Below are 23767 nucleotides of genomic sequence, written 5' to 3'. Positions count from 1 at the left end.
AAAGGATCACCAAAATATGAGTCACTGAACAAAGCACTTTCTACATTTAACCAAAGCATAAATACATCTCTCCCACTTCTGAAAATCTTCTTATGAGGTACTCTGAGCTGCAACTAAGGGCAAATGGTTTTCTGACTAACTTCATTTAAGAAAGATTTGTGGGTGACACTATGGGTCACAGCTACTGTCAGAACTCATGTCCGGGATGTTATCTTCTGCTGCTGACACTCAGTCTTCTGTCCTTGAAACTCTGCTGTCAACAACTGCAGAAATTGGGGAGGGGGGAAATTGCTGGGTGAGAGTTCTTACAATGAAATAAGGCAGAATGCCAGTTACAAAGTGTTAACTGGGCTTGCTGTAAGCATTTTCCGCAATCCCATGCCTTTGGGTAGCTTTTCCTGTCCAATATCAGGTTTCATGTGGTCTCTATTCTTTGCTCACTGCAGGAATAGAAGAAAAGGAATGTATGTAGTTTGAATGGCACTGTGCTGATCTGGAAGAACTGAGCAGAAGGGCATCTTGGAATGGTCTGTGGCTGTAATGTTAGAGTTCATTGGCAGCCATTTCTTCATCATGAGAGAGCAATTGCCAGTTGCCATACTCCTATCATTGGTGATTACAAATGCCATCAGTCTCATGGAAAATGCTCAACAGGTAAGAAGTATTTTATATTTCGATGATGGCAGAAGCTTACATGTAAATCCATGCTTTTTTCCCCATCTAGTCATACAGCAAGGACTTTGGTGTAAATTCTGAGAAGGATTCCAGAGTTCAGGCTTGAAATATCTGGCTTATAAATCAGAGATAAATCATTTGAATCAGCATATCTATTACTCTCTGCAAAAATAATTTAGTTAATTAAAACTGCTCTTGTAAGTAAGTGCTCTTAAACAGAATGGGATTTATTTCAAATATGCAAAGGGATGGGCTGTAAACCAAGTTTGGATAGAACAAATAAAATATAAGGAGCTCAGCAGGAAAACTGCTGCTCCATTACTGTCTTAGCTCCACCTCCAAGTTGGATAAGACTGGTTTATGATGTCCCCTGAGAAGTTTGATGCTCAAGAAATTTCTCCTTCTGAGACTGATCTTTAGTCCAGGAGAAAAACTGCCCTGAATACAAAAAACTATTTCCTTTCTCAGGCAAATGTTATTAATTTATTTCTTTTATCCAAAAACTGTATATCCTGATCTTTTGGTGCCTATGCCAAATTAAACAATAAAAACCTAGCTGAAAAATTACAGAAAGAGAAAATCAGAGACAGATAAAAATCTTTTCTAACTTCTAAAGAAACGTGTGTCTAAGCAAGAGGTTCAGGCTGAAGCCCTAAACAGCCCTTTTTAGTTCTATGATTCTAGTAAGGACGTTGTCATACAACAAAAATGTTGCACAATTTAAGTGTGGCTCAGAGAAAGGAAAAAACTTCTGGGGGGTAATTTTGTTAGGAAAATGGTCTCTCCTCGGTTTGGATCAAGGGATTATTTAAGGAAGGTTAATCTTTTTCAGCGGCACACTCTGTGATTGTGCCCAGACTAGATTGCCATAATGTCCTATGCTTGGGAATGACCTTAAAGTCTGTATGAAAATTTCAGTTGGTGCAAACACAAACATTAACATGAGTTAAGGACTAAGTTTCCTACACTGATTACATGAACTATTTATTTCTTGGACCAATGTGAGATGATATTATTGAACTTTAAACCCTAGCTAATTTGGGGTTAGTTCATTCGCATGGTTCCTCTAGGCATATTATCCTAATCATACTAAGAGATCAGCATCAGAGTAGAACTGAGTGGAAAGGGCAGGATCTTTTTTAAAGCGGCTCAGACTTTGTGCAAGAGTGTTCCCTGGAAAATGCACGTGGACCCATCTTTTCTGGCCTTATGAAAATCTTCTTTATTTCATCCCATACTGGGGCAATGTTGTAGACCATTACTGCATTACTATTTTTATAATGTGGTATTCCTTGTGTGGTCCTTGAAGTCCACTATAAAATAAAATAGAACATAGGTATGTCAAACTGCTGTTAAAAGCACAGTTATGCTCTAACAAAAAATGATTCCTTAATTGCCCCATCTCTCTCTTTTTCAACTTGTACCCACTGCCCTTTAGGAAAAACATAGATGTGACGAGGATACAATTATTACCACAAAAACCAAATGTGGAGCTTGTTCTGTTAATGATAAAATCCAGTGTCCTGAAGGTTATACCAAAATTACCAATGGCGTTGGGAGACGTGGCTGCAGGTAATACTAATGTTAATTACTGATAGATATTTTCTACTCTGACAGTTAATTACTTAAAGGGTTTTTTTTTAGTCATGATAAGTTTTGTTCATACAGTATACCTATGGATATGGATATATGGCAAGAGAGGAAGTGGTGTCTATTGAGCCCTCCCCCCTCCCCCCCCCCACACACACACTTGCAGACCCTATATATCGATCTTCATGTGTTTATCTGAAGCATATGGTGAATATGAGTGGAGGTGAAGATGGTGGGATGTACCTGGTTATTTCTTCTATAGATGCACAAAGAGCTCCCTTATGCATTCAGGAACCCTGTATTTTGAGGACTCCTTAACCCACAGAGAAGAGTCCTACCCCACTGTAAATGCCAGCAGAAATGGAGTGAGAGGCTTTTCAAACAATATGTTGTTGTTGAGTCCTAAACAATTGCACTGTTCCCACAAAATACTTCTAAGATATTTGAAAGACACTGAAAAATGAAATTTTGGATAGGCTGTGGAAGCAGTCAGCATCAAGATCTGGATAAAGTTTTATTGGTGCTAATAGACAGACCAAGCTACATTTGAAAACATTGGTTATGTTCCTTAACTGAAGATAGTCCTTGGAAAAATCCCATAAAAAGTCCCATACCAATCTGGTATGCTAGGCCATAATTAATTCCCCACCCCATTGTAGGGAAGAGTTAAGCTCAAGAGAAAGTGGCTTGGATCTAGACATGGGTGTTAATAAGTATAGCAGCATACATTCTACTACTTTAACCATTTCTTTAATGTTCCCCTCTATTTGTATATGTGTGTGAGAAAGTGAGAACATCATAAAGAAGAATTGAAGAAAGATCAAATCCTATGACAATATTTGATTGAATTAAAAATTAAGATTATTAGAAGCAAAAGGAAGGACTATACAGTTGGTTTATTTGATCAAGGTTCAAATAAGACTTTTTTTGTTTTTTGCAAGTTCTGGCAACCCTTTATGGACTTTTTGCTGACACCAAGATTGAAAAGTTGATGTTTTATGGATTTACTTATAGATAATGGATGGGATATAAGATGAAAAGTTATCTGTTTGTAACCTTATACCGGGTGAAGAGTTATTAAATTCATTTATACTTGTGATGAAGGTTAAAAATCACTTCTTTATATATTTCTTTTCTTTTTCTTCTTTTTTCTACATTTTTCTTCTTTTTCTTCCATTTTCTTCTCTTTCTTTAAGTTTAGTTTGTATTAGTTTTTACCACTGTAATTAAATATTTAATAAAAATTACATTAAAAAAGAAAGTGAGAACATCAGTGTGGTGTAGTAGTAGTAGTAGTAGTAGTAGTAGTAGTAGTAGTAGACTAGGACTGGAGAGACGCACATTTAGTTCTACCTTCAGCCCTCTCTTTCAGCCCAGCCAACCTCACAGGGTTGTTATGGGGATGAAACAGAGATTCCTCCAGTGTAAACTACTTTATGCTCCTGGAGGAAAAACAAGATATAAATCTAACCCACAGAGAGGGAGGGAGGGAGGGAGGGAGAGAGAGAACCCTTCAAGAAGAATAGTAGAGCATTGGGGAGAAGAATTCTAACTTAATCCTTTTCTCTGTGCTGGTTTTCTATTTGCTGTTAAGGAATTGATTCCACATCTAATGATCTTCTCTTCACTATAGTAAACTGAACTAAACTTCATCAGTTTAGTCACTCAAGTACAATAGGAAGGAAGCGTATTTGAAATTTCAGCTGTTTCTATGGATGTAATGGTTATTATTACTTGCAGTCCAAGCTTATTGTTTTCTTACTGAAAAAAATGTTGTAAGCTCTCATCCTGCTGAGAAAGGCCCTAGATTTTTCCCACAGACATTGGTTGAAAATTCACCTCTTCTTCTTTTGCCACACACACTTCTTAAATAACCCAATCTCACTGCATTCACCTTTTATGTTTGTCCTGACATGGTCGAATCCTCACTTGTATATAATGAAATGGGCAGGAGCCCATTCCTGTATGAAACCATTTTTACTTCTTTCCACAAAATCCATTCCTTGCAGTACAGCAAATGTTACCCGTACTGTTGCTTTTTCATGAAAAAAAACAGTAATAATTCCTGAAGCGGACATCAAGAACTTTAACAAAGTCTAAATCTTTGTCTCACAGATACTACGTTGAAATCAGTTCTTTATCTCTGTCTTTCCATGGATGTCGACATACCTGTATGGGAACGTTCCAGCAGCCACAGTGTTGCCCAGGATACTGGGGACAAGACTGCCTAGGTAAAGACATCCATCCTTGTTATATCTTATAACGGTTGGTTTCTTTCTTGCTTTCAGAAATCAGTTCCTGCAGTTCATCTTTTAGCCCCATGTGCATTACGTAACAGAGAGATTCATTATTTCTAATTTGAAGACATTTTGCAAAATACTTTTAAAACAAGGGGCTCAGTCTTAGCTGGGAGGTCTCTGATCTGAAATCTTGGGAAGCGGTGGGCAAAGGTGGGTTGATCAGCTTTCTTTAACCTTCATGTGCTTCATGATATTTTAGGCTATAATGTTCCTAAAAGGTTTCTGACACTAACAATATTCTTAACCCTAACCCAACATCACTGTTCGAATCTGCTGGGACTCCTAATTCATTAATTTAAATGAAGACAATCTTTTAAAAATGCAGTTCCTTGCAATACATTTATACCTACAGTCAAAGCTTTTTCACATCAATACTTCTGGTATTTTATTCATAAAATCCAAGGCTGAATCTGAAAGTAATGATTATACCATGGTAGGTGAAAAAGTAGGTAGGATTCCCAGAGTTTTAATAACTGCAACCCGATACTGCACAACATACCTTGCCCCTAATGGCTGAGGACTTTACACTATGTACTCAGAAGCCAACTTTGCATTTCTCTTCAACTGTATGAAGAGAAGTATTTTGGGGGTCAGGCTATACTGAAGAGCTCAGCAACATAGCACAGCCTGAAGTCCATGCTTAACATTTTTAAGACGAACCCAGGCTTGCAGTAGGAGGAATGATACTCTACCACCATACATGTTAGTGCAGACAGGAAATGTTTTGTTTTGATTTTTTCTCAGAGATTTGGGGAAGGGGTCTTTTTTTTTTAATGTTATACGCCTGGTTTAGGGTTTACACCAGTTTCTGTGTGTTTTCTGTCTTAAAATATTGAAAACTATGATGTTAGGTTTTAACAATAATGGTTAGGTAGGGTTTCAATGGTTACAAAAAGGTAGATTAGAAACTTCATGCAGCCAAAGGCCACAAATTGCCTTTAAATGAATCAAAAGACAAAAAATATTCTAACAAAAAGTAACTTTCCAAAGCTGTTCTATTAATCACTCTTGGCAGTAATCCAGAACTTTTACCATGTATTCATGGCCATGGATTCTTGGAAGTAAATGTTACTTCATTCAGTGGAATTAATTCCATGTAGAATTCCAATTTTCACACATTTACTTGGGCATGTATAGGATTCTGTTCTTATCGTCACAAAGAAAAGTCTAGCTTTCTGTGAAACACAAAGAACAAATGGAAATCCTTTGTTTGCCAAGAAACAACTGTGGAACAATGGGGCAATAATACAAAAATACAAACTGTTAAAGAATTGCTTCTGTTGTAGCTTCAAAACAAGAGACAACAGGAAAATGGAAAAAATTGTCAGCAGTTCTTCAAACACCAACTCTTTTCAATATTTGTTTTCATTATTTGAATCCATTCCAGCTGCAATTTAATTTGATTTTCAGACAGAAAGATACTTGATTATTTTATTGAATTGAACTAGTTCCAAAAGAACTAACAAGGGCTCAATACTATTAGTTTATCTGGATCTTTTAGTAGCTTTGAGGCCATGACACCCTTTCAAACAGCTCTTCTAGACTGTGTTAAGGGATACAGTGTTAGTGTTCTGGCCTGTTGCTTTGGTCTGGGCTACCACAACTTTTTATATTGTTTCGGTGCTATAAAGTGTGTATGAAACTGCTGGGGGAAGTGTCAATTTTGGGAGATCAGTCAATGATTGAGGATGGGTAAATCTGCAGTTCTGGAAAGAAAGATTACAGGAGAGTTTGCAGGTGCTTCGGATCTGATGCTGTCTCTAGAAGTACATGCATGCATTTCAGTATCCTGGAGTCACACATGTGAAATGGGTGGCTATATAAATTTAATATAAATAAATAGTCATAAGTATATTTTACAAGATCAGCTGATATTTCTGTAGGAAAAGTGCACCTAGCCTCAGTTATGCATATACTAGGTATATTCCAAATAGTTTATTGCAATGACCTCTATGCGATGAGGTAGAATGCAATCCTGTCTTATGCCTTATACAGTAGACTGCCAGTTCTATCTGCTAAATGCTGAGAATTAGACAGTTTCCTCCCCCACGTATGCCAGACTTTACGGCATACCGTTCCTACAACATGTTGCTTTCAGCTCAGTGTCTGATGCCTTTGTTCACACTAATGGTAGGAAGGTCCCACATTTGAGGACAATTTAAATATTTATGCTAGTGCAGAATGTGTCCAGTTAAGACTATGTATTAATATACAGTACATTAATGTATTATTATATTTTATTTTATTAATAATATATAAATTATATATCATTTTATAAATAAATACATGAATAAATAAATAAATAAAATATATTAATTGGGACTAATCTGTAAAATCATAATTCCATCGATGATGTACCTGCCTGTGTTTGTTTCTGAGTTCAGTTTAAAGTCTTGGTTTTCACCTTCAGGGACTTAAAACAGTTTAGCTCCATACCTAAAGGACTGCCATTGTTCAACCAATTTAGGCCACACCATCAACATCCTATTAAGGTCTTTCTTTCTTTCTTTCTTTCTTTCTTTCTTTCTTTCTTTCTTTCTTTCTTTCTTTCTTTCTTTCTTTCTTTTTTATTTATTTATTAGATTTGCATGCCACCCATTTCCCCCAACGGGTGACTCTGGGTGGCTCATAATTAAAACAAAACCCACAAGCAATTAAAAATAAATACCATTATTTATTAATTAAAAAGTCAAGCTATAAAAACAAACCCTATACATAAAAACTTATTCTACAAATAACAGCTTTTCAATGATGGCCATTTCCTTAGGAACTTTCTTCTTGGATGTTATAAAGTCAGATCCTACAGAGGATTGCAAACGTATTTGTTTCCTTTGCCTTTGAATTTAAAAGGAAAATCCAATGTTGTAATTAAATATTTTCTTTGTTGGTTATTTAAACTTTCATTTTGGATTATTTTAACTGGTTTACTCTTAAAATTGCTTAAATTTAAGCAGTGGAATTGTACATTTTGCACTAAGTCTGAAAGATAGCTAAGAAAGGCATTAAATCAACAAATGAGCACCATATTACAGGAGTTTTTAAATTTCAGATCCTGCTCTCTGAATTTAAATGCCAGTTGGATAGACTCTAATTTTAAAGCTATATCGTATATACTTTGGGTATATACAGTATATATGCTGGTCAGTCTCAGTGGGACTTACTTCTGAGTACATATTTATAGTTGGTTTGCAGGGAATAACATATACTGTACTATGTCAGAATATTATTTCATGTTATTTCATTATTTTATGTATGTCTGGATAAAATTATCTAGATGGGGGCTAGGGCTGAGCTCCCAAAAAGCTATGGGATTGTGCTACACTCAGATCATAATGTCTTTTGTGGACCAAGTCTGATAATCAGTAAGCAACACTTCGCTGATTGATCATTTTCAGAATGTCCAGGTGGAGCAACATCACCTTGCAATAATAGAGGACATTGTTTTCAGGGTATTTGGGGGAATGGAACATGCTCCTGCCAGGTATGTGTGTTTTATGTAATTATTTAACAATGTTTTAAAAAACAGAAGGGCTTATTCAAGATGGGTTTAAAGAGAAAGGTTTCCAATCCCACATCATAAAGTGTGAGCTAACCATATCTCTTTTGCTAACATAAAAGTCCAGATTTCATCCTATTTTAAAGAGTTGACCGAAGTCAGAGAGTACACTGTCTAAGTAATACGAAGTCTGAATTCCATTCCAAATGTTTCTGCAAATCTATATCTGACATAGCTTAGTGAAGGTTTAATGTTGTAGGTCTTGCCTCTTAGAGAAATGTTATGTATAATTTGTATCTGTATCCATTGTGTGTATTACATTTGCCCCTGGTTGTATAGGCCATCTAGTTGGGGTTCTTTTTTCACCATGAAATGTTTCTTAAGGATGACTCCAAAGCTATTTTGACTTTTTGGACACATAACTATGGAGAATTGAAATAAGAATTTAGGATGAATTCATTATACCATCTTTCAATCATTCCTTTCTATGTAGATGTAATATTGCTTATATATATATTAGATGTATTTCTCTGCAAACTCCCTTAAGAATGAACTTCTTAGTAAAGTGCCAATTTGTTCCCCATTTATGATTAAATGCCTATAAAATTCATGCCTCGGGGCAGGCAGGAGATTCAAGAATATGTCCAGCTGTGTTTCCTTATTTCCCTCCCTCCTTCCTCAGTAAAGTAGAGGGTCAGCTTGTTTGAGTAACAGAGCCTTGACATCTCATATCTCAAAGCATGTTGCATTCCAAAAATGTATTCTAATATCTTCACACCATAAATAATATCTGTGTCTCCCTTAAGGTTATCTTGAACCCTTATCAATTGTAAAGCAATACTTTCTCTAATTGGGTTCACCTATTAAGGTATACCAATGTTTCTCAACCTAGGCAACTTTAAGATGTAGGGACCAGCACCCAGAATGCTGGCTGGAGAATTCTGGGAGTTGGTCCCTACATCTTAAAGTTGTCCAGATTGAGAAACACTAGTGCATGCTCATATTGCCTTTCATCAACCATCTGTACAGTATAAGAGCTATGTAACTTTGGGGCTCTACTCCTGACTGATTTGATGACTGATTTGAGTTGCTGCTCATGAAAGCTTAATGAAAAGGCATTTCTTAATCTGAAAAGGGGCTACCAGACTCCTCCTGATGTTTTTATGTCATAGATGGTGTTTTTCAACCTTGGCAACTTTAAGGTGTGTGGACTTCAACTCCCAGAATTCCCTAGTCAGCATGGGACCCTAGCCCTGGGTCCCCTTGTTTCTAGGCCAACATCTGTCAGAAGCTAACCAACACAAACTCAGTTGCCTTTGCTTCAGCTCTCTTTCCTAGAAACCATTGGGCCCAAGGAATGATTAGGGAAAACCAGAAGTCCAACTTACCAGGATATACATAGCAAGTGTGTATAAACTCACTGCCAATTCCCTATGTGGGTTTCACTATGTGGGTGGAACTAAATAAAAGGAGAAAAACAAGCAAAGATTTGGATAAGACAAACAAGCCATGAACACTATGCTCATCTACAAAAATGCACCTGAGTCCTAGGCAACTGGAAGAGGGAAAGAAGGGCAAATTATTTATCCTCTATTTATTTAGGATTATTGTATACTGTAATTTTAATTGATTTTAACCGCTTTGTAAACCGCCCAGAGTCATTTTAATGAGATGGGCGGTGACAAATTTGATATATAAATACAAAATCAATAAAATTTTGACATGCTCATGACACCTCCTCGTATGAATGACACAGCTTTTGTGCTTGTGTCAGACAGCATGATACAATCACAAAATCATGTCATTTGAGCAATAGTATCACGACGTTTATGTCATTTTGACTTCAATATGGCTTGTCATTGATTCTTATCAGCTGAGTCTGCACATTGCACTAAGCCATAATATGGTTTATTTACTTCTGGTTGGCATATGGGGTGAATCTAACTATTCCAGTTTGTAAACCTTGGTTTGCATCTTAGGGTCATATGTAAATTCAGCCATTGCAGCTTATTCAACACAGTTAATGTGATGCATGAATGCAATCCTAGGTTTCATTAGCTACTTTGTGTGTTAAAAGATAAAAATATGATATAAGAAGTAACATGTCAGTCAAAAACAATTTGTTGTGAGCTACAATAGCGAGCAGAAAATCAGCAGAAAGGACGGCTACCAGCCCTTTCCTCTGAGGAAAAGTTTCCATGCAAAACGGCTACCCTAAGCTGCTTTTCTGCCTGCATGGAGAAATGGGGTCCTGCATTTTTTCTTCCTGAGTGGAAAAGCTTCTGGAGGGACAATGCGTAAAAGATGTTAATATCAGGATAGTGTCATTATATAGTTTAATCACTAGGTGGCACTTTATCTGGGTGTTAAAACACATTACTGTGGCTTATCTTGCTCCCTCATAATGTACAGCAGTTGTTTCTCAACCTCAACCACTTTAAGGTGTGTGGACGTCAACTCCCAGAATTCCCCAGCCAGCCATGCTGGCTGGGGAATTCTGGGAGTTGAAGTCCACACACCTTAAAGTGGCTGAGGTTGAGAAACACTGATCTACAGAGATACAGCATTAAAACTCATTCCTCCCACCCATCCCCCTCCAAAATCCCTTTTTAATTGGGATTAATTTAAAAGATTCCAACGCTCTTGTTCCTTTTTTGCCCACCACTAGTATTAAAATCTCATCTCCATAAAAGTTTTGCCTGCTATGGACATAATCGACTGGTGTGATCTCCTTGCTGTGATTATAGCACGGGTACATAAATTTGCAGAGGTAACTGTCAACCATTGATTGATAACCCTAACCCTAACCTATTTGGCAGGGGAAAAGGCGCAAGATGGACAAAATAAATGGAGGTACAAAGCTCATTGGTGGGCATTTTGGCAGGCAAAAAACCCCAAAAGTCAATTCCAGTATACCTTAATGCATTATTTCAGTAGTATTTGAATGTCACTCACAAGGGGGAGCTAATGCTTTATTGTTGTAATAATTAATTTTGTAATACACTGTGACAAAGCCAACTAGTTTTAAACATAATGCAAAAATGTGGTTTGGCCTCTGTTTTCCAGTACTGCCATGTTTTGTGTGTTTTGGTTGGTTTTTTCTGACTTTATGTTTTTAATCACATGTAAGCTGCCCAGAGTTCAGACTGATAAATCAGATAGACTGCTAGCTCTCTAGCTTTAGGTTTAAAACTAGCTGGCTTTGTCACAGTGTATTACAAAATTAATTATTACAACAATAAAGCATTAGCTCCCCCTTGTGAGTGACATTCAAATACTACTGAAATAATGCATTAAGGTATACTGGAATTGACTTTTGGGGTTTTTTGCCTGCCAAAATGCCCACCAATGAGCTTTGTACCTCCATTTATTTTGTCCATCTTGTGCCTTTTCCCCTGCCAAATAGGTTAGGGTTAGGGTTATCAATCAATGGTTGACAGTTACCTCTGCAAATTTATGTACCCGTGCTATAATCACAGCAAGGAGATCACACCAATCGATTATGTCCATAGCAGGCAAAACTTTTATGGAGATGAGATTTTAATACTAGTGGCGGGCAAAAAAGGAACAAGAGCGTTGGAATCTTTTAAATTAATCCCAACTAAAAAGGGATTTTGGAGGGGGATGGGTGGGAGGAATGAGTTTTAATGCTGCATCTCTGTAGATCAGTGTTTCTCAACCTCAGCCACTTTAAGGTCTGTGGACTTCAACTCCCAGAATGGGCTCATCCAGTGCTCTGGCCTAGTGCAGTAGAAAAAAATCAAGCTTTCAAGGCTTTAAAGAAGGCCATTGGGTTCAGGACTATCTGAATCTCAGAGGGAAAAGCTGTGTGACTCATGAAAAAGCTGATGAAGAAAGTTAGTAGCTATAATGAACCTCTAGAATCATAGAGCAGGAAAAGGCTCTTTTAAGCTTCCTGGGAATCTTGGTCTTTCAAGATTGTAGCCTAGATTTTCAGCTGTTTTCTCTTCACCATCACTCTTATTTTTTGCAGAACACATTTGGTGGAACTGCCTGTGAAAAGTGTGCAGAAGACAATCTTTTTGGACCTAACTGTACTTCAGGTACATCTAGTGTGGGCTCCCTTTTAAAAACAGAATATAATCAAATCTCAAATTAAAATGGTACGATTGTTTCCACGCAAAAGATTGCACAAGGTCTTGTGTGGCAATATAAAAATGGGGCATTATCCAAAGCAAATTGGTTCTTCTTATCTATGTCACATGCAACTTAATAGCTATAATTTAGCAAAACCTTTGTACAGGGTAGTCTTTGATATTCATGGGAGTTTCCTTCTGGCCTAACAAAACCACGATAATGAGACTTGGAAAATGCATAAAAGCCTATTCACCATTTTGCACATGTATGAAATTTAAAAACACCTATAAAATTCCTCCTTCAAAGAGAATTATGCAGTCAAAACCCAAATCAACAAAACATTTTACCACCATGATACCAACCAGGTAACCAGCCATATATATACAAAATCACAGGTACTGAAACCAAGGTAAAAACAACAATCTGTAGTCCTACACAGCTGAGAGTCTGTGGAATCTGAATGGTAGGACAGTTCATAAAACAACTTTTGGCTTCTTTCTTACAACCAGGAATTCCTGAGAAGTACATCTATAAACACAAATTCTCCCCAAATTAATGCTTAGCTCAGCTGGTTTCATGTGTGAGGTTCCAGGCATATACTGCATGTTAATTTTGGGATAATGTTCATGTACATCAGATGTTCTAAAAAGAAAGATCATCAGTAGAACTAGATCAGCAAGGATTTCTGGTTCCCCAAAATTTAACAATTATTCTTTAAAACATGTCTATATGATTTCCTATTAAAAGAAATCTCAAAATGGTTTATTATTAAATAGTGCATTTACAATTTAAAAATGGGTCATGTTTATTAATTAGAAGAATTAATAAAACATACTTTAAGAAGTTTTATTAAAAATATAGTGTAATACAATACAAAATAACATCAGCAAGACAAGCATAAACGCAGCAGAAAGTTGCAGCAGCAATAAAAAAAAGTTTAAAATCACTACAGATAAATGCGCACATCAGTTGATTGTTGACAATGTATTTCTGAAACTCTGTTGTCTAGTTCTAGTTGTTTATATTCAAATGTCTTATCTTTATAATAATGCAGCTATATGTGTAGAAGACCTCACGTTGGAGAAGGTTAATTTACTGCTTAACTAAACAAAACTGCAAGGCACTGACCTTGGCATCTTTTGTATGTAAAGCATATGCCCTACCACTGAACTATAGCCCTTCCTTCCCATCCAGTCCTTTCTTTAACTACACAGGAAAGTTTTGCAAGAATTAAACCACTGTAGCTCTGCACGCACCAACGTTTTCTGAGATGCTTGGGTAGAGCAATGTTTCCTGTAGATAGCTTCTGCTCTTTGCGTAGAGGGAAACAGCAGCAATCAGGTTATTAAGTTAGTGGCTGTGGATGTGCTGAGAACGTATTGAAGACATTTCCTACAGATATTTCCTAGGCAATCTTTCAGTCATTTACTTTTAACGAGTATATGAAAAGTATGGAGGCCAAGAGTCAACAGAATTCCCAGCCTATATTGCTATATTGCTAAAGTTGTTTGTAGTCTGGGAGTTGTTGTCTCAAAGATTCTGGAAAGAGCCAAGAGGATGCTTCCTATATGAGATCCAGTTTTGTGATTACCATTAAAAGGAGGATGTGTTTCCCCCAGCCCAGTGATATGTTTAAGGATAAGATATTCAGCAACACCAACAACCACAAAACTTTATTACAATCAGAGTCTAGAAATCATGCAAAACAAATATACATACCAAAAGTACAGTAACATGATTCTTCTTACCCTATTGTATACAGTGTACCCTAATTGCCAAAAAAAATCCCAGAAAACTTTACTATTACATAAGCAATTTCAACAAGTGCCTAGGTGTTTTTTCCCTAACATCCCTAACTGCAGGTAGTTATTTATTTGTTTGTTTGTTTATGATTGCATTTTCTAAGACTCTCCAACAATTTTAGGGGTTACAAAGGGTTAAAAAATACAGTGCATTAAAATCAATCATTAAACATTGACCATGCTTGAGGGGGGGGGGAACCCTAACAATTAAACAATATAGATTTGTAAATGCTTGGGTGAAAAGCAGCAATTATGTAACTTAACATAATGCAGGCTATTATGATGGGCCTTCATGAAACCTATGAATGAGTGATGGACAATCTTTCTGAGCCTGCCGACTGCTTAAAAAGGTGTGGAAGGACTGGGGTAAAAGATAAATAACCGTGTCACAGAAGTAAGTGGGATAGAGGAGAGGTTTGAGTACTCGCTGGGCCGTTTGTAGTCTGAGGTATGCTAAGCTTATCTGAAGGCTGAGTACACCTTAATTATTTCTTTGCCTAAATAAGATGCAAAATTTGCCCCCACTGTTTAAGTAATTTGCTACCAATATTTAGTAACCTGTTTGAGGAGGCTTAGGAGAAGACAGGATCAGAAGTGGCCCAGGGGCTACCTTCTTCGTCTTTAATCTATCAGGAAACTCAAGTCAAGCTAAGGCAAAAGAAAAGTTTATGTATACATATGTGTATGCATGTGTGTGTATTTTTGTACACACACACACACACACACACATGCATACACACATACACACATACATACAAATAGTCCCCAGTTTAAGAATAAGTTCCGTTCCCAAGGTCTGTCCTTAAGTTGAATTTGTACATAAGCCAGAATAGTATTATTGTATAATACTGTATAAGTAGTATTGTGTAATTAACTTGAACCACTGGGTATTTAATTAGAATCATTGGGTATTTAACTCAAATTTTGCTGCAATAGGCTCTGTTCTTAACTACAAGTCATCCTTAAACCAGGCTTTCTTAACCCGGGGACTATATATATATGTATATATATGTATATATATGTATATATATGTGGGTGGGTGGGTGTGGGTGTGTTATATTAATATTTTCTGTCCTTATTAGCTATGGAGCAAAATGTACATCTCAAATATTACAGACTCCACTAAAGGGTTCCTTCCTCCTAGCATGCAGCTGCATTCATGGAATATGCAACAGTGGGGTAACTGGTGATGGTCAATGCCTGTGTCTGTCTGGATACAAAGGTCCTCGCTGTGATCAACGTAAGTAACACCTTTCTGGGCATGCACACATCTTTTTATTCATGTGAATAAATGAGACTCATGTGAATGAAGTCATCATGTAGTGAGAAGCCATTCAAAAGACAATAAATGTATCATGAACTGTTGAAAAGGAGTTCCCTTCTTAAAGTCCTGTTCAGACCAGTAGTTTTCCACCACATTTCCTGCTAATTAAGTAGCAGGAGCAACATGTAGAAGAAAGGTGATTAGGGTCAAAGATCAAGAGAAGTATTGCTAATGCACCTCATCTCATGTAATAGAAGGGATTAGGACTTGTGTTTCTACCTAACAGTTCAGAAAAAGAATTTTTCCTGTGATTAATTTAGATAAAAATCATCATTTGTCTTATGTCTTGGTTACTGGCATGCCTTTTCCTAATATCAGAGCTCTTCTACTTCTCCACCTCCACTCTCCCATTCCTTCTGCAGTTTGAAAGTACCACTCTATTTTTATTTTTTTGATAGTGTGATATGTGCATGGTTATCCATGTACATGTGCAAACCATGGAAAAGTTAGCACATATTCTTAAGCCACAAGCAATACTGATCTCCTAAAAACTGCATATCTATGAGGAAATACTAATGATGATAGGTAAGTGAAATAATAATGGAATTAGAAATGTTATGCAGGGTTCTCCATGGGAATACATTACATTTTTACCATTTTTTTTCTTTACCTTTACCTTTATTTTTATCTATTAAGTGACCATAATTCTTATTTGCCGCCTTGTATCTTGGGTTCCTTCATATATATGCTCCAAGGTTATAAGTGTATGGCTTGGTCTGTCAGAGCAATGTATGATGCCACACTGACTTCTTGGTTCAACAAACATTGATGTGTTTGAACTAGAGTTCACTGGATTTAGATGAGAATTCTGGGAATGGCAGTAGTTCCTACACATTTAGAAAGAGACCAAATTAGAGAAAGCTAGTTTAAGAATGACTTATATTTTTGTCTTTTTTCTGCTACCACCAGGTACAACCAAGTTTTTGAAAGGCAGCTGAAGTTGTTGAAGTTGTAATACTTGAAGAGATGTGTTGGTTTGCTTAGCCTTGTAGCTTAGTATAGTAATCTCAGCCTATTGGATATTCTTTGTCTTTCCAGCAATACCAGAATGCAAAGCCTTAGAGTGCCCAGAAAATTCCAGATGTTCTGTATCAAGTGTGGACAAAAACCAACTGGAATGCAAATGCCTTCCCAATTACGAAGGCGATGGCAAGCAATGTAAACGTAAGTAGCAGCCAACCCAAAAGAGCTCTTTATTTTAGTTTTAACTGAGTGGTGCTAGTTTAATATCACTACATAGGATGATGATTTCCAGGCTCCCAACAATGCAGAGTATTCATTGAGCATTCATTCATTCATTCATTCATTCATTCATTCATTCATTCATTCATTCATATGCTTATTTATTCATTCATTTAATACTTTACCCACCACAAAGGAGAGATGCTCCACCACCAAAATGTGAGGATGAGTGGCAAACAAGACTAGCCCTATCACTAGGCAGAATAGGAGCATCTTCTCGTCCTTTGCCTCAGGCAATAACATATCCTAGGCCAGCTCTGGTGGCAAGGATGGCCTTTTTGCTCCACCCTCAATGAATCCAGCAGTAACTTAACACTTATTTTATTTCACTGGATTTCAGATCAAGTGCCAAATATGATAAGATATAATTTAATCATGGCACAATGATACAGATCAATGATATTTGGACAAATAAAAACAATGAGCATAATCCATGCTTGCTTGAGCTCTTATTTTGCTGTGTTTGTATCATTATTTCCTCCCCAAAGCTATCAATCCATGCTCCAAAATGGTTTGTGATCCTCATGCTGACTGCCTATATCTTGGACCCAATCATCATAACTGTACGTGCCAATATGGATATGAAGGCGATGGCCAAGTATGCGTACCAATAAATCCTTGCCAAACAAAATATGGTAACTGCCCTACAGACTCCACAGTCTGTAAATATGATGGCCCTGGAAAGGTAAGTATACAAACTGGGCTGAACTGGGGAAAATAAATTAAATATAAGTATAGTCCAATATCCTGTTTCCCAAATCAATCAGACTATTTGTTTTTTTAAAAAAACTGAACAGTTACTGATACGTGCTTATTCTTCCCAAGAGTGCTAGTTTTTATTATTTTCAGGGAGTTTTAAAATGTTTACACATGCAGAGGTTGTGTTTCAATAGAAGAGAATATATGTAGCTCAGGGTTGAACTGTAGAGTCCTTGGGGTTCTCTGAGCTTGGTTGTTTGCTTACTCTTAGCGACCACATAGATAGATTTTCTCCATGACGATCTATCCCTAACCTGTTCTTTCAGGACTCCCAAGGGTGCACTCATAACCACTGTAACTAGGTCCATCCACCTTGCTGCTGATCATCCTCTTCTTCTCTTTCTTTCCACCTTAGCCAGAATTAGAGTCTTTTCCAGAGAGTTGGGTCTTTGTATAATGCAGAATAATTTGAGCCTGGTCATTTGTGCCTCAAGTGAGAACTCTGGGTTGATTTGTTTGATGATCCATTGGTTGGTTTTCTTGGCTGCCCACAGTATTCTCTAGAATCTTCTCCAACACCAAAGTTCAAAGGCGCTGGTACTCTTTCTACCTTGCTTCTTCAAAGTCCAACTTTCGCTTCCATAGAGTATCACAGGGAATACCATGGTTTGCACAATTCTGATCCTTGTAGATATAAACACATCATGGCATTTGAATATCTTTTCTGAGGCCTTCATGGCTGCTCTACCAAGTACTAGTCTGCGGCATATTTCTAGATAGTTTATTCCTTCACTGTTGATGGTTGATCCTAAAAAGTAGAAGCTATCCGCCACTTTGATATCTTCATTGCCAATTCTAAGGTCGTTTGTTCTACCTGTTGTCATTAGTTTGGACTTCTGTATATTTAATTTTAATCCCATTCTGTGTTCTTTGACTTTTAGTATTAGGGCTTGGAGATCGTTTGCATTTCCTGCTATCAGGTCATCAGCATAGCACAGATTGTTGATGCTTCTTCCTCCCTTAATATATATTCCGCATATAGGTTGAATAAATAAGGGGAAGGTATGCAGGCTTGTTGCACTCTTTTGCCAATCTGGAGCCAGTCTGTTTTGCCATGTTCTGTCTGTACTGTGGCTTCCTGACCTGTATATAAGATTCTCATGAGGACAATGAGATGTTCTGGGATTCCCATTTTTCTAAGCACTTTCCACAGCTTGACATGAATCAAAGACCTTTGTATAACTGATGAAGCACATACTGACTTGAAACAAATACGATCTCAAAAAAAAAATAATTCCAGAGAAATTGGAAACATTTATGAAATCTAAGTAGAAATGTATCCTGATTAAATATAAAGCTCTCCTGTCATAAGGTACCTATAATATGAAAATAAGATATTTGTAAATGAATTATTATTGTTCAATATATCATTATCAATGTATATGATAATTTAAAGAGTAATTTAAATACAAAAAAAAGTATCAGTCCTTCAGAGCTTACAAGTTTAATATGGACAAAGAAATGGAAAAAGAAAAAAAGGTTAAAAAAAAAGACTGATAAAAAAAATAAGCAAATCCTTGTTTTAAAGAAAACTAACTTGTTTTTCCTTCAAATTAAGTCTCACTGTGAATGCAAAGAACATTTCAGCAACTTCGTACCTGGCCAAGGATGTAGTATGAAAGATATCTGTGCAACCAACAATCCCTGCCATAAAGATGCCGTATGTTCAATCACTGCACCAGGGCAAACTCTGTAAGTACCGGATATTCTGATGCTTTTGGAGGAATTGTGTACTAATCAGAAACTTTGAGAAAGTGAAGGTTTGGGGGGGAAATGCTGGTGAGAGGCCAAAATGCTTACTATTATATCCTTAATATTATTGGCTTTAGATGGAACAAGGAGTTCTGATTTAAACAAATAAGGATTTCTGTGCAGGATCTAGCACTTGTGGGAAAATGAGAAGAGGTGAGGAATAAACATGATGGCGCCTTCTAACACTCCTTCTGGACTTTGCAAACCATGGTTATCTGCTCCATCTTGTTGGTGTTTGCTTCTTCCTAGGGGCCATGGCAACTGTTCAGTTGCCATGGCTCCTGCTCTTTTGAAGTTGCTGATTCTGCGCAGGGCTGCTGTGCCTTAAGGATTTCTGAAGTGAACAGACGGGACAAAGCTTCCTTCTGCAACAACAGTGCATCAAAGCTGGGGAAAATGGCACCTTTGTATAAAGGACTGTAATTTGGAAAACATTAAAGAGAATCAGTTCTGGTTCTTAGCCATGGAATTACTTTAAATTCTTGCAGATAACCCAAGTCTAAAGGTGTACCATACATCTATAACTATCTATTTGTGATTTTGAGTTGAGTCAGGCTTGACTCCTGGCAACTTTCAGGATGAGTCTTTTCTCAGCAACATTTTCAGAAGCGGTTTGCCATTGCCTCCTTTTTAGGGCTGAGAGAGAGTGACTGGCCCAGGTCACCCAGCTGGCTTTGTGCCTAGGTGGGATTAGAACTCACAGTCTTCTGGTTTCTAGCCTGATGCCTTAACTACTACACTAAAATGGCTGTCATAAAATATTTAAGTACAACAAAAATAACATTTTGACTGCATAATTTATTTAATGGATATTAAATTATTAAAATGGAAAAAGCTGAAAACCTGCTTACTTGAAAGTCCTATTAAAATAAATGGGACAGGTTCCAAGCAGATAGGTTTTAGTGAATCTTGCCAGTCAGTCAGTATCAGAATAAATATACTGACCAAGATCAAAAGATCCATGCCATCAGTTCATGAATGTTGTTCTGAATCACATTGCATCTAAAGGTGGACTAAATCCCATGTTAAATACCAAAAGGAGAGTAGAAAAAGTTATTTGTGATGCTTAATAGCTCCTTCTGTACAATTCCTTGAGCGAGTCTAATAAAGCAATTTCATCTGTTACGTTTGTATTTCTTTGCATTTCCTGTGCAGTCATGTCGCAAGCTGGATTAGAATATTGTGTTATTTTGTGTTGCTTAATTGCACTTTTTGTAATACAATGCTGTGTGTTCTTAGGCTGAACAGCAATACATAATACTTTGTCATTTTTGCACAGGTGTATGTGCCAAAAGGGCTATGTAGGTGATGGATTTATTTGCTATGGAAACATCATGGATCAGATTAGAAAGATGAATGCCGAACCTGGAGGATATTGGCAAGGAAATCTGATATTTGCTATAGAACTTTTTGGTGAGTAAATACCAAAAAAGTGATTTTGAAAGGCAAACTTATTTCACATATATAGCTACTTATCAGAAGATTTAGATGAATTTAGATGGATGCTAAAATCTCCTTAAATGTGTGTGTGTGTGTGTGTGTGTGTGTGCACGTGCACATGCCATTGAGTCAGTCTTGACTCCTAGTGACTACCTGGACTAGTCCCTGCAGTTTTCTTGGCAAGATTTCAGAAGTGGTTTGCCATTGCCTCCTTTCAAGGACTGAGAGAGGGTGACTGGCCCAAGGTCACCCAGCTTTGTGCCTAAGACTAGAACTCACTGTCTCCCAGCTTCTAGCCTGATGCCTTAATCTCTGTACAGCAAAGTGGCTCTCTTAAAGTGTACCAACTCTACTTCTTCAGTACTTACAGCATCTGAATGCCCAAGATTTGCTCTTAACCTTTTTGGAGAGCTATAAAATCCATATACACATGTAGATGGACTGAGTATCAGGGAGGTTCTTGGAATGTCAACTGTGATACACATATTTTTGGAGTTACACTACAGTAAATGGAAGGAAACTATATTGTCAGTTTTCAGGAATAATGGTCAGAAGGGTTTTAAGGGTTTTGGAAGATTTCAACCAAATTATTCCTTTTTGGAGGAGCTTCAATTCTTGGTCAAGATAAATAATAAGCCTGTGTGCAGTAATACTTCTTTACCCTTATGATTTTATCTATGTACCTACACTGTCCATCAAATACATTGCCTGAAGTGTTCTTTTGTTTTAGTTCATTAACCTTTAAATAAATTCACCATTAAATAATATATTTATCTTTTAAAACATCAACTATATGCAAATAAATTATAGATTAAATTAAAATTACATACAGCTATTTAATAATTTTCCCTTCCCTTGCGTTAAACATATATTTGGAACAATTTTTGAAAGATTTTGGGTCAGAGAGGTCAGAATCTGCATCCCTTCCAGCACTGTAACTATTTCTAGGCAAAGACCTAGCAATCTAGCAATCTCCTGTCTCTAGGTTTTTAAACTTAAAATAAACATATAGTAAAAACATAAAAACATACAATAAAAATACAGCTCTGTTCAGTTCAAGCATGCCTGTCAAGATGTCCTTGATGAAATATGCAAGAACTATTGCCTAGGCAAAAGGTGCTGAAACATTTTTAAACCTTTCTAACATTTTAGCGAAATGAGATAACATTCGGAAGTGGTTCAGGCAGATACCTCCCTAATTCACTGAAGTATAAGAAGGAGCCGGAAATACAGCACAAACAGACTTGCAAGATTGATGTCAGCCTTGCTAGGTAGACGACACCATGAAATCAATTCCACAGGAAAACTAAAACTGATTTTACTGAGATTGGCTATGACAACAGAATCTTGCATATTTCTACCAAGGTCATCTCCCTTACTTTGTATAATACCTTTCTAAAACCCTCTTACTAAATCCAGTCAAAGCAACAATAATTGTGTCCAGTTTCTCGTGCAATGTTGTCCATTGCCAATGTAAATTAATGCCAAGATGACCTTTTTACTAGTTCTCAGGCTACGGATACATGAGGAATGGAAGGAAAAGGTGTGTTAGCTCATGAAGAAAACAGGATAGATGACAACAGCAGAGGAAACTGATAAATGGAGATAGCAAGGGATCAGTTCCTATCATTAGTGTTTGCATTTGCACAAATCTAGTGTTGTAACATCAAATTGTCTACAATCCTGGTGGTTAAAATATATGTCTTATCTATTTGAGAGTTGTTGTTTTTTTTAAGCTTTCTTGCACCCTATAAACAAAAGCCTCTGTGCAAGGTTTTGTTTTGAGGTTTTGTTTTGCTTTATCTTTACTTGGATAGATTACTTGGGTTTTTTTTTTAAGAAATACAAACTCATAACCAGGTTTTCCTAAAGAAATGCAAATTGTAACCTTTAGAAAGCATTAATAAGATGGAGAAGTTGATGTTCTTCCATGGGTGTGACTCAGCCTGGCAAGGGAGGACAACCAGCTTGCGCCAATCCTGGCTGTTGTCCGTGGCTTGACTGCACTCACACCACCGGCTGCAATCTCTCCTTGCACCCCCTCCTCACTTGGGTAGCCCTTTCTGTCTCTCCTCATGTGGGATGATGAGCAGAACTGGAAAGGCGATGCCAATCCCACCAAAATTCACTGAGCAGTACCACCACTTTATTTTAAATTTCCTTCCTAAGGATGTCAGGATGGGAATGGCCTTTTCAAGGTTAAACCTTGAATTCTAGAAGTATGGGAATATTGTTGCTGCTGGAACTCTTAAATCCAGATCCAGAAAAGTCACCAGGAATCTCACAGTTCTGTTTCCTATCAACCCATCAGCAGCTCTATTTCATATCAGTTAAACTTCCCAGGCTAATGTCAAAGAAGGCAAAGAAGTGCAACATTGGACTCTCCAGAGCTAGATCTTTAGACTACAGCTCCCACCAATTCCATTCCACATGCATTATTCTATGTATTCTTTTTTTCCTTTCTCTTGTCCCCTTTTTTCCTCTTCAGAAAGTGCCTATGAATGGCCACTCACTAGTTTGGGACCATTTACAGTTCTTGTTCCAACAAATAAAGGATTCGACGGAATTAATGTAAGTAAGTGGAGTGTTCTAAAATGGTATGGTACTTCACCTACTTGTTTAATTCTTCAACAGAGATGTGATCTAGATATACACAAACAACCCTTAATGCATGCTTTACACATGTATGCCAGGCAAAAAACATTTCTTTCTGTTGGACTTTGTTGTAAAATGCTAGGCTGCTCATGCTTACTAAATGAGTAGGAAGAAAGCTTACTGACTTTGTCTGAGCACACCACTTCTCTGCTATTCATTAAAATAAACCTTTTCTCAGGTTTCCATGCAATCCTGAAAAAAAACGTGGTTGTTATAAAAGTTGAGTGGCTTGACTCCTTTAAATGGTCTGCGAGTCGATTTCTTGAAGCAGCTGCCTCTTTCTTTCAGAGTCAGACAGAAATTTGAAAAAAAGATAGGCTGTTTTAATGCACAGTAGAGAGCTGCTATGTTTACATGAGATCTGAAGCACTTCATCCTCATGATGTTGGAAGCATGCCCAAAATATGATTTCCAGCTAGAAATATATATATATGTTTTTTCTGCAAGTATAATACGCATTGTCACAATACCTATTTCTAAGTGTCAGTTAGAGTACGTCATTGCTAACCTTGCACCATATATTCCTTCCTGACCCATATGAAATCTGGTATTTGTTTCATTTTTATGACTTTAGAACTGAGCACTACTTACTCTACCATTCATGCTGAAGCGTACATGCATCCATTTCCATTTT

The 23767-nt window shown here is 37.1% G+C and overlaps 1 protein-coding gene across 1 annotated transcript in view; it reads left to right on the top strand.

Annotated features, from left to right (window-relative positions):
- Positions 1 to 463: 463 nt before the first annotated feature.
- Positions 464 to 23767, top strand: part of STAB2 (stabilin 2) — a 93288-nt gene continuing 69984 nt past the window's right edge. Inside the window, exons 1-11 of the mRNA XM_007425270.3 lie at positions 464 to 654; positions 2114 to 2247; positions 4381 to 4496; positions 7961 to 8046; positions 12056 to 12125; positions 15106 to 15201; positions 16324 to 16449; positions 17016 to 17212; positions 18845 to 18978; positions 20318 to 20451; positions 22967 to 23049. Coding sequence (XP_007425332.3) covers positions 541 to 654; positions 2114 to 2247; positions 4381 to 4496; positions 7961 to 8046; positions 12056 to 12125; positions 15106 to 15201; positions 16324 to 16449; positions 17016 to 17212; positions 18845 to 18978; positions 20318 to 20451; positions 22967 to 23049 — 1290 coding nt within the window. The 5' untranslated portion in view covers positions 464 to 540. The remainder of the gene's footprint in view (positions 655 to 2113; positions 2248 to 4380; positions 4497 to 7960; positions 8047 to 12055; positions 12126 to 15105; positions 15202 to 16323; positions 16450 to 17015; positions 17213 to 18844; positions 18979 to 20317; positions 20452 to 22966; positions 23050 to 23767) is intronic.

This window comes from Python bivittatus, unplaced genomic scaffold (genome assembly GCF_059951505.1).
Source record: "Python bivittatus isolate LINGU-HERP-01145 unplaced genomic scaffold, Pbiv_v1 ctg000330_np1212, whole genome shotgun sequence".
Lineage (NCBI taxonomy): Eukaryota > Metazoa > Chordata > Lepidosauria > Squamata > Pythonidae > Python > Python bivittatus.
The sequence above is the reverse complement of the archived record's forward strand: the minus strand, read 5'-3'. Positions and strand labels throughout refer to the sequence as shown.